Source organism: Stegodyphus dumicola, chromosome 6 (assembly GCF_044657685.1).
Source record: "Stegodyphus dumicola isolate Sdum_Otavi_A_Nest chromosome 6, ASM4465768v1".
NCBI classification, from domain to species: Eukaryota; Metazoa; Arthropoda; class Arachnida; order Araneae; family Eresidae; genus Stegodyphus; species Stegodyphus dumicola.
In genome coordinates this window covers 81,659,222-81,677,528 of record NC_140773.1, presented here as the reverse complement: position 1 = coordinate 81,677,528, position 18,307 = coordinate 81,659,222, and the positions used below count along the sequence as shown (strand labels likewise).

The 18,307-nt window shown below is 31.6% G+C and overlaps 1 protein-coding gene across 5 annotated transcripts in view; it reads left to right on the top strand.

The window, feature by feature from the left end:
• The window catches only part of LOC118195399 (cilia- and flagella-associated protein 251-like), a 158,387-nt gene that overhangs the window by 66,215 nt on the left and 73,865 nt on the right, over positions 1–18,307 (top strand). For all 5 annotated transcript variants that reach the window (XR_015041669.1, XR_015041670.1, XM_085818581.1 and 2 more), the window contains 3 exons: positions 6,092–6,174; positions 8,072–8,211; positions 15,178–15,399. Coding sequence is in view for 3 of the 5 variants with exons in the window: in XM_085818581.1 (XP_085674707.1) it covers positions 6,092–6,174; positions 8,072–8,211; positions 15,178–15,399 (445 nt within the window). In the remaining 2 variants the exon portion in view is untranslated. The remainder of the gene's footprint in view (positions 1–6,091; positions 6,175–8,071; positions 8,212–15,177; positions 15,400–18,307) is intronic.

Below are 18,307 nucleotides of genomic sequence, written 5' to 3'. Positions count from 1 at the left end.
ATGGATCTCCAGAGGAACTGAATCATAGTACTCTCCCACAGGGTTCGTACGGTCCTTAAAAATCCGTAATTTTTTCAAAAATGATTTTTGGACCTTAAAAGTCATTAATTTTGGCCAAAATGAATAAACGGTCCTTAATTTTGCTCATTTGACATTTCTTATCATTTCTAATGATTGCCATTCTAAGTGTGAATTACGATTTCTCATGAATATGGAATTAAAATTACACGGCTCTTAACCAATCTGTTGGCGGATTTGCGTTGCAAATGATAAAAAATAAAAAAAATTAGCTACCCGAACGAAAGTATCGGTGTCTGATTGGCTATTCACCCAACCTTTCGAAACAGGTGTTATCCATAAATTTAGGCAGATTGTGACGAAAGCGTGAAGCCGGAAGTTGTTTAAGAGGCGAAAGTGATGATGAAGGTACCCGAGAAAAAAAAAAGGGGGGGGGATTCTGAAAATATTTGCCAAAATTAGAGCAATTCCAACCTGGAAGGCCACAACCCTTCCGACGCCAATAGGAACGAGATGCCTGGAAAGTGCATTTTCAATAAACTGTAGCTTCATCAAGCTGACTACAAAGACTGGATATTGATGGATGGCAATCCTTAAATGTGGTCTTTGTCTGAAACAAATTGAAATTTCTAGAATGGGAGAGTCAGCGCTGAAAATTCACATGAAAATTAAGTTTCGTTTTATCATTTCAATTTGTTTTTACACGGTTTTGCTTAGCTTAATTTCTGTGTTTGTTTCAATTAAGCCATAAATTAATTTTTTATCACCTTCTACGAAGTTTATTCTCTTTTGCACATACTAATATGTATGGGATATCGGGATTATGAGTTTATTTCTGCAGAGGGTCTGTTATCGATTTCGCGGGAAATCTGTTGGCTCCATTTCGATTTTAGGTCGCCAAGGGCAAATTCGGTAACGCTACCGAGAAAATGTGAAGTTCGGAAATACGTTTTGAAGCTTCAATAGACAATTAAGTATTTGGTTTAAACCTATGTTGTTGATAGTAATGCATAATTTTTGCTAATGGCGATACAATTATTAGTTGAAAATAACTAATTAAAAATTTTTAAATATTTTTAAAGCTGAAAAGAACTAATTGAAAGTAATTTTCCTGAATTAACTAGACGCAAAATTAACTTTCATGAATTACTAAAGTTATTGGGTAGAAGTTTAACTGAAAATATACATTCCGTATTATATATATATTTATACAGTACAAAGTCCGAGGTCTGGACTCGTCGGGACTTCGGCGATCCCAGATTTGAGATTTTTCCGGATATTAAATCATTTTAAATCTACTAAGATGGCACGTAGAAATTAGAAAATTGAAAATATGAAATAATGAAGCATTTATGATTTAAAGGGTATCAAAATTTACAAAAGAAAAGAGCTTAATATTTATATGTTTACTTTATTAAACATTTCTTTCAATGTGAGTTGTTTGATTTGTTTTCTCTGCTAATACTTTAGACTAATACTATAGACATATAATTTCTTGTTCAGTTATTAAGTTCCATTGTTCAAGTCCTGTAATTGCTGTGTCGAGAATTCCGAATAACTTGTCAATCAAATTTTTTTCTCGTTCAGTAACCTCTCTGTTACTTTCTTCACTGTCGGTAGCTGTATTTTCTGGATTTAGAACCATACTACAGATTTCGCCCTCCATTAATTGATTGATGATTGGGCATTGTCATCGCAATGAAAAACTTCTGTTTAACTTCGCTAAATTCTGCCGCTGGTTCTGGCTTTATGTGAATAACAAATCAGTTATTCTTAATTCAAATAGTACTAAATATAATCGTTTGTCCTATGAGTATCATTAACAAAATCTATTTTTAGCATAAGGAAAGAAATTTCTGCTAAATTTCCCCTTGTCAACATTTTAGCGCATTAAACTTAAATCTGTAATCGGATAATACTCTGTTATTTGGCGTCGCTGCATGATTCATCACTCAAGTTGTCATCCGTTGATAAACATGCGGTGATGAAAGCGAAATACAATAAATAATGATTCGCGATTTCGGCATCAAGGATATAAAATATTAGTTGGTGTAAAATTAACAAATGTTTCGGTTTGAGATTATGCCAAGCAGATACGCAGCTATGGAGTCAAGTTACTAATCGCACAAATTTATACTAAAATAATTATTTCTTCAATAATGAGATATTTTATTTAGCGCCAAACTGAGATTAAGAATCGGGATTTCCGACATGTTTTTTTTTTTATGATGAGGAAAAAAATCTAATGCGCGTGCGTAAAGCATACCCCTTCCCTTCAAAAAAGCCCTAAAAAATTGGTTGGTGGTGGCTTTGAGGTCCGGATTTTAGATCATTCCAGATATTGCATGTCCAGATCTCGGACTTTATATATATATACATACATCTTTCAAAATATAACTTACCAGTATGGATTCACTCTATTAAAGTAATTCTACTTTAATTAAACTTAGGAGATAATATAATCAATTAATCAATATTGCTTAGGAAATAAATTATATATATATATATATAGTAAAAAATGTATATTTTCACTATTCAAGTATTCACTGTGACAAGTAATCTTATCTTGTCACATGAACAGGCCTCTGTGGAAAGGGGCTTCTCTGTAAATAAAGCAATTGAAATTGAAAATTTAAGTGACTCATCATACATTTTTCAACGCACAGTATTTGATTACATAAAATTTTCTGGAGGTGTTCTTAATATCGAAATTAATAAAGAATGAGATCAGCAGCAGCTTCTGCAAGAAGTGGAGTTCGTTATTTAGAAGTTCAGTATTTAGAAGAACAAAAATCTTTAACTAAATCTGAAAATTCAAAGAGGAAAAGAAATATTATTGAGGAAGAAATTGATTATATGAAGCAGAAGAACAAATTTCTTCAAAGGGACATTAAAGATGTTAATGAAGAAGTAGATGCTTTAGCAGATGAAGCTGAGACCAGCAGGAACATTGATTTGTTTATCAAAGCAAATGAACTTAGAAGAATAGTTAAAGAAAAGGAAATAGACATAAATAAATTAGATGTTAAAATAACTGAAAAGATTTCAGGTTTAAAAAAAGCACAAATGTTTTGTATCTTTTATTGTACAGTTTATTATTCTAGTATCTTTCAAAAAAACCAAGGAAATAAGTTGTATGTTTACAAATCAGTTATTTTAATCTGCAAAATATTCTTACATTGTGATTATAATAGTAGTTGACTGTGTTTGAATAAATATCAAATAAGTTAAATAATAATCATGTAAATCTCTAAAATAGTGACTGTTATTAGTGTAAAATACACTTATACATGTTTTTCAAGAAATTATGTCCCTAATTTAATGTTATTTACTTCATAACTTGTAGGGAGTTAGTTTAATTTTCAAAATTGTTTTATGGTAAGTATTAAATTGAATTTAATAATAGTGCATAATACACACTTCTGTTAGTTTCTTAAAGTGAAATTACAAGCATGAAGTCGGTTGTATGGATAATTGCTTTATTCTATTCATTTTTTTGTTTGCTTATAGGTCCTTAATTTTTTCTTTGATGGTCCTTAAAAGTCCTTAATTTTCATGTAAGGAAATGTGTACGAACCCTGTACCCAACAAACACTCGCTATGGTAGGAAAATAAAACTTCCTGTTAGATTTCAAATTACAGCTCTTTTTTTTTTTTTTTTTTTAATGTAAATATCAAATATTATGATTTTTGATTTATTTTTCCATTCCGTGCTAATTTCATTTCTTATTTTTCTCATTCACAATCATGTTGTATTTCTGATATTATAATTGCTAATTTTAGTATTTTCTGTAATGTGTCATAAAGTGGTAGTGTTGTAGGTATTGAGCAATGTACTACTGCGCATGAATATATTTAGATATAACTTTCATTCTTTTTTATCACTGTTCTAGAAATTTTGCTTCATATTTTATGTTCATGTATCAGTACGAGTTGACATTTTTGTGCTTTGGAATGCAGTGGATTTTGTATAGGCATAACATTTGCATTACCTTCTTATAAGCTATCTTAAAAGTATAATTATTGTTTTGGGGTAGAATATTTCAATGGAATATAGTGTAGTGCACATATATCTTATCTGTTCTGAGATAGTATTGATTTCTCTCTATTCTGTTAATGACATTGCAACATATTGAAAATCAAAAATTTATGCTGTATATAAATAAGTACTATTCTACTCATATTGGTAGTAGTTTAAATTTAGAATTGTGTATGAGTTTTAAGAGCAAACCTTTAAGTTCTATCCATCTGTAATTTAATTCAATAATAGTATATGTTTTTCAGAAAAATATTAATTTCCCAAGAATATTATGTGTTAAATATGTATGTTTAGAGAGTATGGTATAAAATATGCTGTTTTTTGAAGAATTTTCTTTTTCTGATGATATTAGAATGTTAATATATAAAAGTAATGACTTCATGCTCTGAAATTGTAGTATCAATATTAATGAATTTAAAATTTTTGTAGTAATGGTTCTCCTACCACATTTTCCTTGCATCGTAACTTGGTTACTGGTAGGGGAGTAATGCTGGCACATAGATATTAATTTGGGCAAATGCCACTAGATGGCTGCACCAGTTGATGTATTTGATTTGGTGTGTCTTGTTATTTTAACTTTTTTTCACTGCAGACAAGCTCGAGCCCAGTCACTTGTTTGTTTCTTCATCCTGGGCCATACAAACCTGGCAGTTATCTGTTTTCCATAGATCTGACTACAGATCAGAAGGTTGCATGTTCAAATCATGTCCAGGTCACCAGATAATAGATTGATAACCATGTAGCATGTGGCATTGTAGCTTTGTTTCTTTTTTTTTTTTTTTTTTTTTTTTATACTGTGTAAGTTGTGCTTGTTTTCTCGACAATAAATAAAATATGTGCAATCCAGTTCAGTTTCCGATGAGTCAATCTAACAATGATATAACAAAAGTTTTTTTGATTGCGATGACAATGCCCCAATCATCAATCAGTTAACAGATGGCGAAATCTGTAGCATGATTCTAGATCCAGAAAATACCGCTTCCGATAGTGAAGAAAGTGACAGAGAGGTTATTCAAAACGAAAATATTTCGATTGACAGGTTAGTCGGTATTCTCGACACAGCAATTGCAGGACTTGAATAGTGGAACTTGGTAACTGAACAAGAAGTTATGTCTGTTTATAGAATTAAAGAGAAAGTATTAGCACAAAAAACGAAGCAACTTAAACGACTTACATTGAAAGAAATGTTTAATAAAGTAAACAAATAAATATTAAGCTTTTTTTTTTTTGTAAATTTTGATACCCTTTAGATTATAATTGCTCATTTCATAAATTATGATTTCATATTTTTAATTGTATAATTTCTGCATGCTACCTTACCAGATTTAAATTGATGATCTGTAATCCGGAATCGGTGAAGTCCCGACAAGTCCGGATTATGGACTTTGTACTGTATTTTCATGTTTTCATTACAGGCAAAGTGTAATTAATGTTAAAAAACAGTATTTTCAGAAAAGGCAGTAGGGGTAAATATTTTCTGAAAACATTGTTACTGAAATCACTGGATCACCTTAAGGACACATTTCTCTTTAGAATCATGCCAATTGATTAAAGGGATCACAAATTTTTATTATTAATTTTATTGTTATTATTTTATTTAACTAAAACTCTGCATGTTATTTCTTTCGAGATGAAATTTATATTTTAATTGCTGTGTGTAACTGATATTTTCAAATGTGAAAAAAATGCCCTTTTACAAATACATGTTTAATTATGGTTTTTAATCCATTGTCTTAATTGCAAAGTAAAACAGGATTACCAAATAAACTAATTCTTTTAGTGAGGTTGCATTCATAACAGCATTATACTAAATAGTAGAAAAAATATGAATTATTTCCCTTCTTGCTCTTGTCAATAATATATATATATTTACATTACATTTATAAAAATGAATTTTCAATCACTTGAAATTTATTAGATTAAATTATTTATTTTAAATAGATTTGTAATTATTTTATATTAAATTTTTACTGATATTATGCTGCACATCGTTAACCATGCCCCTGTGTAATTTTTAACTCCCTCTTTTTATAGGAAACTAGTTGCTAAAGATTTATTTAAAGCTAAATGCGCGGAGATTGAATGCTTAGTCATTGACGATAATGGCACATATGTAGGTTAGTAGTAAGTCATTTTGTATTGAATTTTAGAATTATTTAAAACTGGTAGCTTTACCTCATAGAAAAATATTTTTCACTGCCAAGTAAATAAATTTTGTTCATTTTAATAGTTGTAATTTTAATAACTGTATTTCACTTATTTTTTCTTTTGATGAATATGATGAAGCGAATGTGAATTAAATTATTAAAAGTAATTTTTAGTTGTATGTGATAACTAATAATAGTTCTACATGATTTTATTTGTCTTTGGAGATGGTCTGTTACAGAGAAGATGACAGTTACTGATAACACTTATTAATTTAAATATAGGTATAGCTATATATAATTTAAATATGGGTATAGCTGTATTTAATTAGTTTCTCTTAATACGTTGCGAAGTGTGGGGATGTAGCATCACGGTATCTAAATACAGATAATACAAAATTATGATATTGCTGTGAAGATACTGTTGAAGAGTTAGGAATGTTTTGTACAAAATGTTTGGTATATTCGCTGGGATTAAAAGATAGTAATTGGTATTGCCAGAACTTTTTTGCACAGCAGAATTTTTTGTATTATCGAATACCCAATGATGCTAAATAAGATTAAAAATATCAGGTTAACAAATTAATATAGGTTCTTAAAAGTGTGATTACTAACATGGATGTCCAAAAAGTGTTTCTGTTATGTAGACAGAAATAATATTTTAAATCGGCTCTTAATATTATTTAAAAAGATGAAAAGTATTTCAAGAAGAAGGGTATTGAGAAGAAAAGAAAAATAACTTCAAGAAAATTTTGTCAAATTTTAAAATAGACTGCAAACCAAGGAATCTCTACAAGGTGACGACATTGGAAAAATCATTCCCTGAAATTTTATGAAGGTGTCTGAAGGCAAAAATGAACACTAAAGATACAAAGAAATGGAAACCAAAATTTCACTTATAGCTCTGCGTAAAAAAAAAGGGAAGCAATTATGATAGGCAAAATAAGACATGAATTAAATAAAAATGGGAAAGAAATCATATTTTCTGATGAGAAGATATGGAATTTAGATGGAGTAGATATATTTCATGCTATGGGTATGATAAAAGAATGTAAAATTCACTTAAAAAGGCAGTAAAGAGCAGATTTGATTATTTCACAGAGATATTTGTTTATGTCATTCAAGCAGAAACGGTGACTTAAGGTAATGTAAGCTATTTGAAGTGCAAAGGAATATTTCTAAAATCTGAATTTCACTTTTTAACATGTTGGGGCCAAATTCAAGATTTCCGAAATGCAAACTTTATTTATAAGCATTCTCACTGAGAAAGTTTATTCCAAGGATAGGCTACAACCGAAGAACTAGGGAATATATGTTATGTAGGAATGGCGATCTTTATGAGATTAAATATTGAAATCCTTGATGCAATCTATCCTAGAAAGAGATTCAGACGTATTTAAATCTAAAGTGGATTTGCAATACACCAGAAGTTATTTATAATTGTTTGCATGAGATATCCTCTTTTTTCTTTTTAACTATTAAAAGATATTTTGCAAATGGGGAAACTGTAGTTTATATTTCTTTTTTTTTTTTTTTTTTTTTGTATTATTGAGTTTATTTTCTTAAAACATTTTATTATGTAAAGCTATGCTAAAACCTTTCTTTTTCTTTTTTCTTTCTTCTTTTTTTTTAATCTTTTAATATCTTGTATAGAACTTGTACTAAAATTCTTCATATACAATAGTTATCATAATAAACAGGGAATTTCCCAATCTATTATCATTTTGGAAAAGCTTTAAATTAATAATAAGTTTAATATTAACTATAGTTTAATAATAATTCAGTAATAAGTTTGTATAAGTATATTTGTCACATTATACTCGTATTTTAAATTTAATTACTTTTAGTAATATCTCAATTTTTATTTCAGCTTGTGTGATGTCTCATGGTAACATTGCAATATTCAATGCTGTTAATTTTTCTGCACAACCATTCTTCACAGCTTCTGAAGTGTTACATCGACCTGTTATGATGAAGTTTTCTCCAGATTCTCAGCATTTACTTATAATAGTAATTTATTTAAATTCTTGAATTTTTAAGTATTGAAATTTAATTAACTTAGAAGCATTTATTTGTTTGTTTATTTTGTGTTTTATAAAAATAATTTATATTCTAATTTAAATAAGCATCTAATGTTATGTTCAAAGTTTTAATTGCTGTAAGCAGTGTATTTTACCAACCAGTTTGTGGTATTTAAATCTACACATTATATCTAAATTTCCTGAACTCTCAACACAGGCTTTAATTAATCAGCTTTCTATCTTTCTCTTTAGCAGGTGCTATGTGTATCAGATGCAAATAAGGTTTACAGTAACTGTAATGCTAATTCCTGATGTGCAAGCATTATCATCATTGATGGTAAATTATTTTGCAGATAAGTAAGAGTTGTCATAGGGAGACTGTAAAGTTTGGTCATGAAAATTTTCTATACACATACTCGGATAGGACCTGAATCCTATGAATATTGGGAATATCTCAGATGAGATGCTAACTAACAATTGTTATGAGGAGTACAGAACCATACGCACTACAGACTTTTAGACGATTTTCATTGTAATTAAAGAAATATTTTACCTAAAATTTTTATGTTTTAAATGTTCTGTTAGATAACTCTTGTTCTTCATTATCTTTGTACACTGTCATTTTCAAGACAATAAAAACCTTTTGTAGTATTGGAAGAAGTATTTTATCTCTTTGCTCTCGAACAGCTTTCCAGAGTCTAGGAGAGTGAAGTCAGGGTAACATGCTTTTTAAAAGTCCAAAAGCACAAAAATACCTTGGTAATAGATCAGGAGATTTAGTAAACATACAAGTGAAGGGTATGGCCTTGATACACATTTCTAGTCCTATTTTTTCCAAAAAATCAACAGTAGATTTGGACATGTTGCTACTTGCTTTGTCTTGAAGCAGTTCTATGGATTAATCACACTGTGTGTAAACAGAAGGTATTTCATATTTGAAAATTGGAAATAAAATATGTTTTTGATAATATGTGGAGTTTATTTTAACATTTTTATCCACTCTCTTGAGGAAATTATATGTAACTTTTTCCAAAAGCATAGAGTTTATATGGATATCAGTAAATTAAGGATTATTTCTCCATCTAATTTTCTTAACGTGTATATTCCAGAATTTTCTTTTCAAGCTATAGTGCTTAACTTTATGAGTTTTCTATAATCATTCAATTTCTTTAGTTATGACAACTCTGCATCATATCTTGTCATATTTTTAACCACTGTATTTTAATTCCTATTGACTATCAGTACATTATTCACGTGTTTCACAAGTGCAAATATTTATTTATTCGCAAATCTATGTAAAATAGCAACAAAACTTCAGTTATGCGGAGCTCCTGATTGATTGCTTGTTTTAGATTGAATGAAATTAAGCTTAATGTTACTGTTAATTAGCTTGTTATTAATTTAATTATATGTTTCTAATTAATTATATCTTCAGCTATTTCCAAGTATATTACACAAATGTTTGCATCCCAATTTTTATTTTTTGGTTAAAAAAGTAAGCTTTTATTTATTGAGAGGCCTGATTGATTATAATAATTTGCAGTATTATTTATCTAATTTGTTTCTTCTAGATAAATTTTAGAAAAAACTTCTTACCATAATAATTTAAATTTATTTACAATTTATATGTCATTGTTCCAAACGCATAGGAATGTTGTTATAATAGATTTCATGCTAAGTTTTTTTTTTATTATTTAACTATTAATTTTTGCAAATGTTTACATGATTACTTTAATTAACGAAAAATACTTCTAGCACACTTTAACACACTTTGATACAGAATAATCTTTTGCACGCCAGTGAACTATATTAAATTTTCCAGGCTAGTTCAAACATCATAACTATTATTGATGTAATTTATAAAAAATATAATTAGTATGCTTTATTTAATTTATGATATTATTATAATACTCTTTGCTCTAATATTGTAATTAATGAAAGATATTTGTAATGCAAATATGTATGTTTACTAATACATTTTATTTTATTTGTTAGCTCTCGCATTTATTACTGTTATTCAAGTAATTAACCTGCTTGTTAGATATTCTTTACTTGATCTTGTGATTGTGATATGCAATTCTATTTCTTTATATTTGTTTTCCTCTTGGCTACAATTGGCTTCTAAAAGTAAAATTGTAACCCAGTAGGCAATGGGGGGGGAAGAAATTTTGATTCGTGCAGTTGGAGTATACTCTTCAAAAATATTGTAGTAGTTAAAAAAAAATTTTCTAAGAAAGCAAAGTTGTCTAAAAAGTGTGTGAACAGCCTCCGTAGATTGCTATTGTATAAAAATGTTGTATCTATTAAGATGACATATTTTTTCTGCTTTTTATTTAACCCTCTGAGCATTATCATCGGCTTTATCCAGTCATCAGAAGTTTTGCTACGTGGCATATATTAGCTTATAATTAAAATATTTTGCTTTCTTATTTGCTTTAATAATGTAAGCATCACCTTAATGAATGTACATTTATGAAAATGCAGACTAAAATAAGTAATTTACAAACTCAATTAATAAATGCTGTTTAAATACCAGTTTTCATGACGGATCTAAAATCCTGCGCTGCTCAGAAGGTTAATGTAGTCTTTCTTGTGCCAAGGGAAAAAAAAAAGAAAGAAAGAAAATGCATTCTGTAGAGGAGGTAATGTATTCTTTGTTTGAAATGACATATTTAAACCAGAATACTGGTTATCATGCAGTATGCAATCTACCACTTTTAGTTATTTATTTCTACATAAAGCCACTAAAACGCTATTTTTTAGGTCAAACATGCGATAGAATGGCAAGAAAAAGAAATAATTGAAACAACAATCAATCATAGAGGTACCATGTAAAAAACTAACTAAAACATTAGTTGCATATTACATGATTACACAGAATACTTATTAAGATCGTATCTTGTTTTTTTTATGCATATTTTCAGTGTGAGAACAAAGTGGATTTTTAGCTTTCAAAAGGAAAGTTTCTGCACACAAAGAGCAGAATGTGGTGTAATGGCTGAAACCGCTACACAAAGCCCGGATTGTAATAGAGGGTTGAAATGAACTTCAAACTGAAGTTCTATCAATAAAATTAATTTTAATAAGATGAAAACCTTAATAGTTGCATATCATGACAATATGGGACTTAAATATAGTTAGTCCCATAATTTCAGAATTTTGTTACAGGAAAAATGCTCTAACACATTATACACGAGGAATGATTGTTCTTAGCAAGTCCACAGGCCCATATTGTCTAAACAGGAAAGTTTGTTCCCTCTTCTCAGGAAACCACCTTATATATCTCCCTGTGTTTACTTGCACTGAACTCCCAGGGGGTAGGTTCTTTCACTCATACATAATCCATCTCCTGACCCTGATGAAAAGACTTTTTTTGTTTCTTTGTCCACTTGAGCAACCTTCAAGGCTGTAACCGGAATTGTTAACAAAGGCACAGGATTTTACCACTGACATGAAAACTATTGCACCCTTCACTCACCCTCAATAAAGAACCTTTATGCCACCTTATCACAAGAATTATGGACAATTAGCATGGCAAATTTCTGAAGAATTATTTTTCTACAGCGCAGAATTTCAGATTTCCCATAAAACAGAAGCCTATAAAAATTATAGAATTGAACTATGTTGACAAACATTTGAAACACTTGTGGAGTCATTTGATCATTTAGTCTAAGCTGTTATATGTCTTGCTAGAAATTGAAGTTGCCTTAAATCCACTAATTGATAACATCCATGTTAAATAGGATACTACCTGGTTATCCCTCTTTAATCATATGCAACTGTTATGTGCTGGTTAGGAAGATTTAACTCACATTGCCATAGAAATTTATTTATTGATTGATGCAGATAAATTAGTTTTTGTTATTATTTTTAAGTCCAAAATTCTTTAGTTATTCAAGCTATGTAGGTAAGTTGAAAAACAAGTTTCCCCTGTCAACTGTGGTCAGAGTTGTGTATGAAAGTCAAAAAATAGAATGAGACGTTAAAGATATGACATACCTTTATTTTATTATTCTCATACGAGTACGTTGAGACATTTTTCATATCGCTTGATAAGCTTCAAAAAGTCCTCTAAGAAAAATTCACGCTTTGCATATGGAAGAAGCGTTGAACGGCTATGGGCGAAAGGCGACACAGCAGGAAAACGTGCAAGTCACTGATACACTATTGGGTAGAGGTCGCTGCAAATGAAGCAGATGGCGCTGTTGCAGTGCCTGCGCAAAGCGGAGACCAGTCTCTCATTTGAGCCCTGGTAGGTATGGAGAGAAGGTGAGTTTTGAATTCGTGGTGAAAGGAGGAAGTGAGAGCGGTTATCCGCTATGAATGGGCACATGGAGTATCAGGAACAGAAATTCATAACTGCCTCGTGGATGTCTATGGGCCAGGTGTGATGTCGAAGCAAATGGTGCGGAGATGGTGTCGCACATTCAGTGATGGACGTCAGCAAGTGGAGGACATACCGAGAGATGGACGGACGCGCACGGAAACTATAGATGCAAATGTCAGGAAGGTGGATGACATGATTAAAGCAAACTGGCGTATCACCATCGATGAAGTAGCGGAAGAACTTGGAATCTCACATGAGCAAGCTCAAAACATCATCCACGACATTCTTCGATACAGAAAAGTGTCAACACGATGGGTGCCCCAACAATTGACCTCGACACACAAGGAACTACGCATGTGGGTCAGCCTGGAACATCTTGTGCGTTACCATGAAGATGGCAATGACTTTCTGTTTCGGATTGTGACGGGGGATGAAACGTGGGTCCACCATATTACGCCAGAATCAAAGGCCGCATCTATGGAGTGGAAACATCCGTCATCACCTGTTCGAAAGAAGTTCAAGACAACTCCCTCTGCAGGTAAAGTGCTCCTCACATTTTTCTGGGATGCCCAAGGAGTTTTGTTGCTGGACGTTTTGGAGGTTGGAACCATCAATGCTACGCGCTACTGTGACACCCTGTCGAAATTGAAAGAGGCGATTCGGAAAAAGCGGCCTGGACTTCTCACATCTGGCGTTCTGCTGTTGGATGACAATGCCAGACCACATTCGGCAACGCAAAACCATATTGCAACTCTTGGTTGGGAGTGCCTACACCATCCGCCATACAGTCCTGATCTCGCACCAAGCGACTTCCATCTGTTTCTGTCTTTGAAGAAAAATCTCGGGGGAAGTCGCTTTGGAAGCAATACTGAAGTAAAACAAGCCATTCAACGCTTCTTCCATATGCAAAGCCCTGATTTTTTTCCTGGAGGGCTTTTTGAAGCTTATCAAGCGATATGACAAATGTCTCAATGTACTTGGTACCTATGTGGAAAAATAAAGGTATGTCATATCTTTAATGTCTCATTCTATTTTTTAACTTTCATACACAACTCAGACCACAGTCGACAAGGGAAACTTATTTTTCAACTTACCCTCATATATAAACTTGAAATGCTGAAGTTCTTTTTATGATATTGTTCGAATTTACTTTTTTAATACTGCTTTAACACTTACTTTCAAATTAAAGAGAAACAATGTTATTTTTCTCAAGTATCAATGTTAAATTTTATTCATAGAAATATCTGGTTACTGTCCTTAACAATAAAGAAACAAGCAAAGATTTAAACATTATTCATGATCATATATAATGTACATTTTTGTGTTCTTCCAAAATTTGAAATAATCGGAAATGTAAGGAAACTCAAATGTATTTTTCTTCATGCTCTTTTTACTTCCTTGTACGAAGTAAAAATGAAGTATTGTAATCGCGAAAAGTTTCAGGCAACATATTTCAAGGAAAATATCCATTTTGACCGCTATCGAATGCAATTTAACGATGTTTTTGCATCATATCTGTATGTAAGGACAGAATAAAAGACTCTTTTCCTCCAAAAAAATTATAAAACTGCTTTAAAATTAATTTTGAGGAGAATTTTTCGTGGTGTCTGTGCGAACGTATGTACGTACGTATCTCGCATAACTCAAAAACGAGTAGCCTCAGAATGTTGAAATTTTGTATATAGGACTGCTATAACATGTAGATGTGCACCTCGTATTTTGGTTGCAATCGGCCGCACCAAACGTATATCAATATATTTATATATATATCCACTCTGTTACCTGGCTCAGTGATCTCAGTTTCTTTACTCTTATATGTTTGTAAATTGTATATTTTTTGCTTTAAAAATGATTGAATTATGTTGTTTTTATCTTCCGGTTAAAGTTTTTATGCCTTTCATAATTCTGGAAGCAATATTTGTACAATTATCAACAATTTAAAAGCTGTTTAAGTGCGGTTAAGTTTTAAATAACATGGCGGACATATTTGTTTACATTTGAAACTGCAGAATTGTAGATTTGTTGCCAATCTAGAGAGACTAAGCTTTGCAACACAAAAATAACGCCTTCATTTATTATTGCAAATTAAATCATGCTTAATCCTTTCTGGAATTTTTTTGAGGAAATAAGTGTTTAAGATTTACTTCATAATTTTTAATGCAGATATTTTGAGTTTTTTATGTATTCTTGCCTTGTCGCGAAGTGAGAACTGAATTAATTAAATTAGAAATACTCAATCGTCTGTAAAAAACTGTTTCTTTTTTGTTTTGTTTGCTTAATTTCTTTTATACATCATTCTAGCTTTATTACAGTATTTGAATAGAACATGTGGCAACCATAATTCTTCAAATGATATAAATTTTGTGCATTCAGAGTGTCGTTATAGTAAACAAATATAGTGAATTTTAAAGAGTGCATTTATTCTATTGTGGTTTATGCGCTGTTGACGAAGTAGATTTAATTCAATCCAATCAATTTAAATGAAATTCAAGAAAAAAATGTGTATAATTTAATATTCCGTACAAGGAAGTCATGTGGAGTACACATCAGCTTTTTTTATATTAAAAACCTGTTTTCATATGTAATATTTTTGTCTGTAATTTTTTAAATAAATGATATTAATTTCAGGACAGTGCATCATATGTTACAAGCTATCGACTTCAATTATTAGTGCCTCCTAAAATTTTTCAAATGATGAGGAGAAAAGTTGCAATGCCTCCCGAAGAAGCTATTTGGGTTTTTGGTGGAAAAACACAACAACATCAAAGTCGTGTTGTGGACTGCATATTCAATGATCTTGAGACTAATGAAAATCTGTATTTCTTTACTTTGGGAGAGGATCGTGTCTTGGTCAGTTAACAATACATATATTATTATTGCGTTATTTCATTTTGCTGTCTAATGTAACTAGATATTTTTATTCTGCTTTGTGCATGGTATACATTTTATGCATAAGAGCAGAAAATGAAGACAATATTGAATTTTAATAAATATCAAACTATGTTCTTAGCAAAAGATAAGATATGGCAATCAGTAGCAAAATAAATAATATATAATTATATAAAATATATTTTAAGATATTTAATCTATCCACTGACATATGATAATTTCCTTTTTTAGTTAATTTGTCATTCTTTCCCTCAAACAGATTTTATCTGTTTTCTCAAAGTTATAAGTAATAACATTTTCAAGGTTATAGAGATTATTATGTTTTTCTAATGCAGGAAGTATGAAAGATTAGTTCTGCCTTTCCTGGTATCTGAGCCACAGAACTTGTAATTTGTTAGCTAGACCTACCAAACACTTACACTATGAAAGTATGCATAGTGAATACAATTGTTTCTTATAATGTTAAAATTTGATACTTGTTGATTTATTTATTTATTTTACATACATAAATTTAAAATGTTTTTTACTGTATTATACATTAGCTTTCAGAAATTAAGCATGCAAAGCAAAGTAGCAATTTTCAAAAGCATAATTGGATTTGAGTTGCTGAAAATGGCTGCAGATGCTGATGGCAATATGCAAATATCATATGTTACAGCTAGTCACAGTCAATTTACAAGACATATGCTAGTTAGGCAGTCACTGAAGATGCCAGCGTTCTTAAGAGTTTTAGGAAGTTCATTTAAATGCTGATACAAAATGTTTATAACTTTTGTAAGATAATTTTGATGGTGTTTGTGTTTATACAGTGTTTGTACAGTCCTTAAGAGTCTTTAAATGTCCTTAGTTTTTTTGGAATCAGTTTTTGGTTCTTAAAAAATCCTTAATTTCAGCCAAAATAGGCAGAAGGTCCTTAGTTTTAATCATCTGAAATTTCTGTCTGTTTTTACAAACTGCCATTGTAAAATTAGCATTTTGGAGGAATATTTTCGGCAGTTCACTGATAAATATGCTTATCTTTTGAATGGGTTCATGAGTTATAATTTTTTCCTACTTCTGATATAAATGGTGGGATACTCGAGTTTCATAGTGAAAGAAGTGCAAATAATCATTTCGAAATTATTTAATTTTTTCTAATGAAGTCAAATACTTAAATACTTTTCCACTGCAGTTCTCAGATGCATTTCTGTTTTGCATATCACAGTATAAAGATTCAGTCTTTTCAGACTTTTCATCCACAGGAAGATCTGAAACAGTTTCTTCACCACTCTGTAGTTCATTCACAGCATGCATACAGTTCACCTTGGTATTTTTAGCAGCTGGTACATACTCGTTTTCCCCTGTTTCCTGGGAACCACCTTCAAATTCTGCATAAGAGTCCTGAATGGAGCCTGATACGTTACCAAAACAAGTATCCTGGTTTAGAATCAAGTACATGTCTGCATAATCTGCACTATGAGACGTACACATAGTTTGTGAAATGAGTGAATTTTCTCGCAAGAATGGAACACTTTGCATAAGTTGTATATCAGCTTCTTCCATCTCAGCATCACATGAACTTTCAGGTGTTTCAATACTTGCTAACTGAAACTTCATAACATCGTTTTCATTTTCTATGAACTTGACAGTTGCATTTTCACTTTCTTCTATCTCTACTTCAGGCACTTGATAATCAAAATCTTCCTTCCCGTCTTTTATTTCTTCATGTTTTCATTCTTTTTGTTTAATACCGTTAGATATTTCATCGATCATTTCTGGATCTTTCTCAGGCAGTTCGTTAGCTATTTCCTTCATTTCTTCATCCTTGAATTCTCCAGATGCCACTACTGTCATTTTCACATCTTCTTTTATGGCTCCAGTTTCTTCTGCATTCTCCACTTTCAGCTGTTGGAGTTGCTCTTGCGCCTGCTCTCGGCTGGCTTTCATCTGTTCTCGTCCATCTTTCATATCAGCTGACATCTCTTCATATCCAGCTTTTATCTCATCATATCCGGCTTTTATCTCAGCATATCCGGCTTTAATCTTAGCATATCTGGCCTTTATCTCAGCACATCTGGCTTTTACCTCTTTCTGTCTGGCACTGATCTCAGCTAAGAAGTCCATCAAAGTCTTCGTTTCCTCCGCCATGGCTTTCCTCTGCAGGCAGATCACTGGCATTCACTTGCAAACCCCACTCCTGACACCAATTGTTGCGTTTTTCTTTTTTCTGACACCAGTTGTTACGTTATTTTCTTCTTTCACGTTCGTACAAGGTTCGTATGGATTTGAATTGAATAATGACGACACTACTTGAGGAAGTATCGAAACACACTTTATTAGCCAGTATTGTCAGAACAGCTCCAAAACACATTTTACAGTCATCAGTAAACTACTATAAACACGCTGACACGATCAGTGACACGGCCTTCAGGTTATCAGGCTATGATGGTGGAGACAGCTTCACTGCAAAGCACCAGAGTACAGCTCCTGACTCTGCTTGGTCGTTCTCGAAACTCCACATACTCTCTAGACTCTCCACACTACAACTTGCAATGCACTCGATGATACACAAGAGTATAGCTCTCGACTCAGCAGAGTCTAAGACAAAACTCGACGATGCACTCGGCGCTAGACTTCGAGACACTCGCTCAACGACTGACTATCAGCTTGCAAGACGAAGCACACACTCGATACTGATTAACTCTCCATGTACCAGCAGGGTTTATATAGCTTTTGACTGGTGTTTGAGAACATTCCGAGCTAAACCGGTAGGAATTCATTCCAGAAGGTTCTCGATTCATCCATGGCATATTGCCAATTTTGCTGCCAAATGTAACCAAATGGGCGATTTCTTGCCAAATGTGGCAACCCGCCCTTCCCTTACCATTTT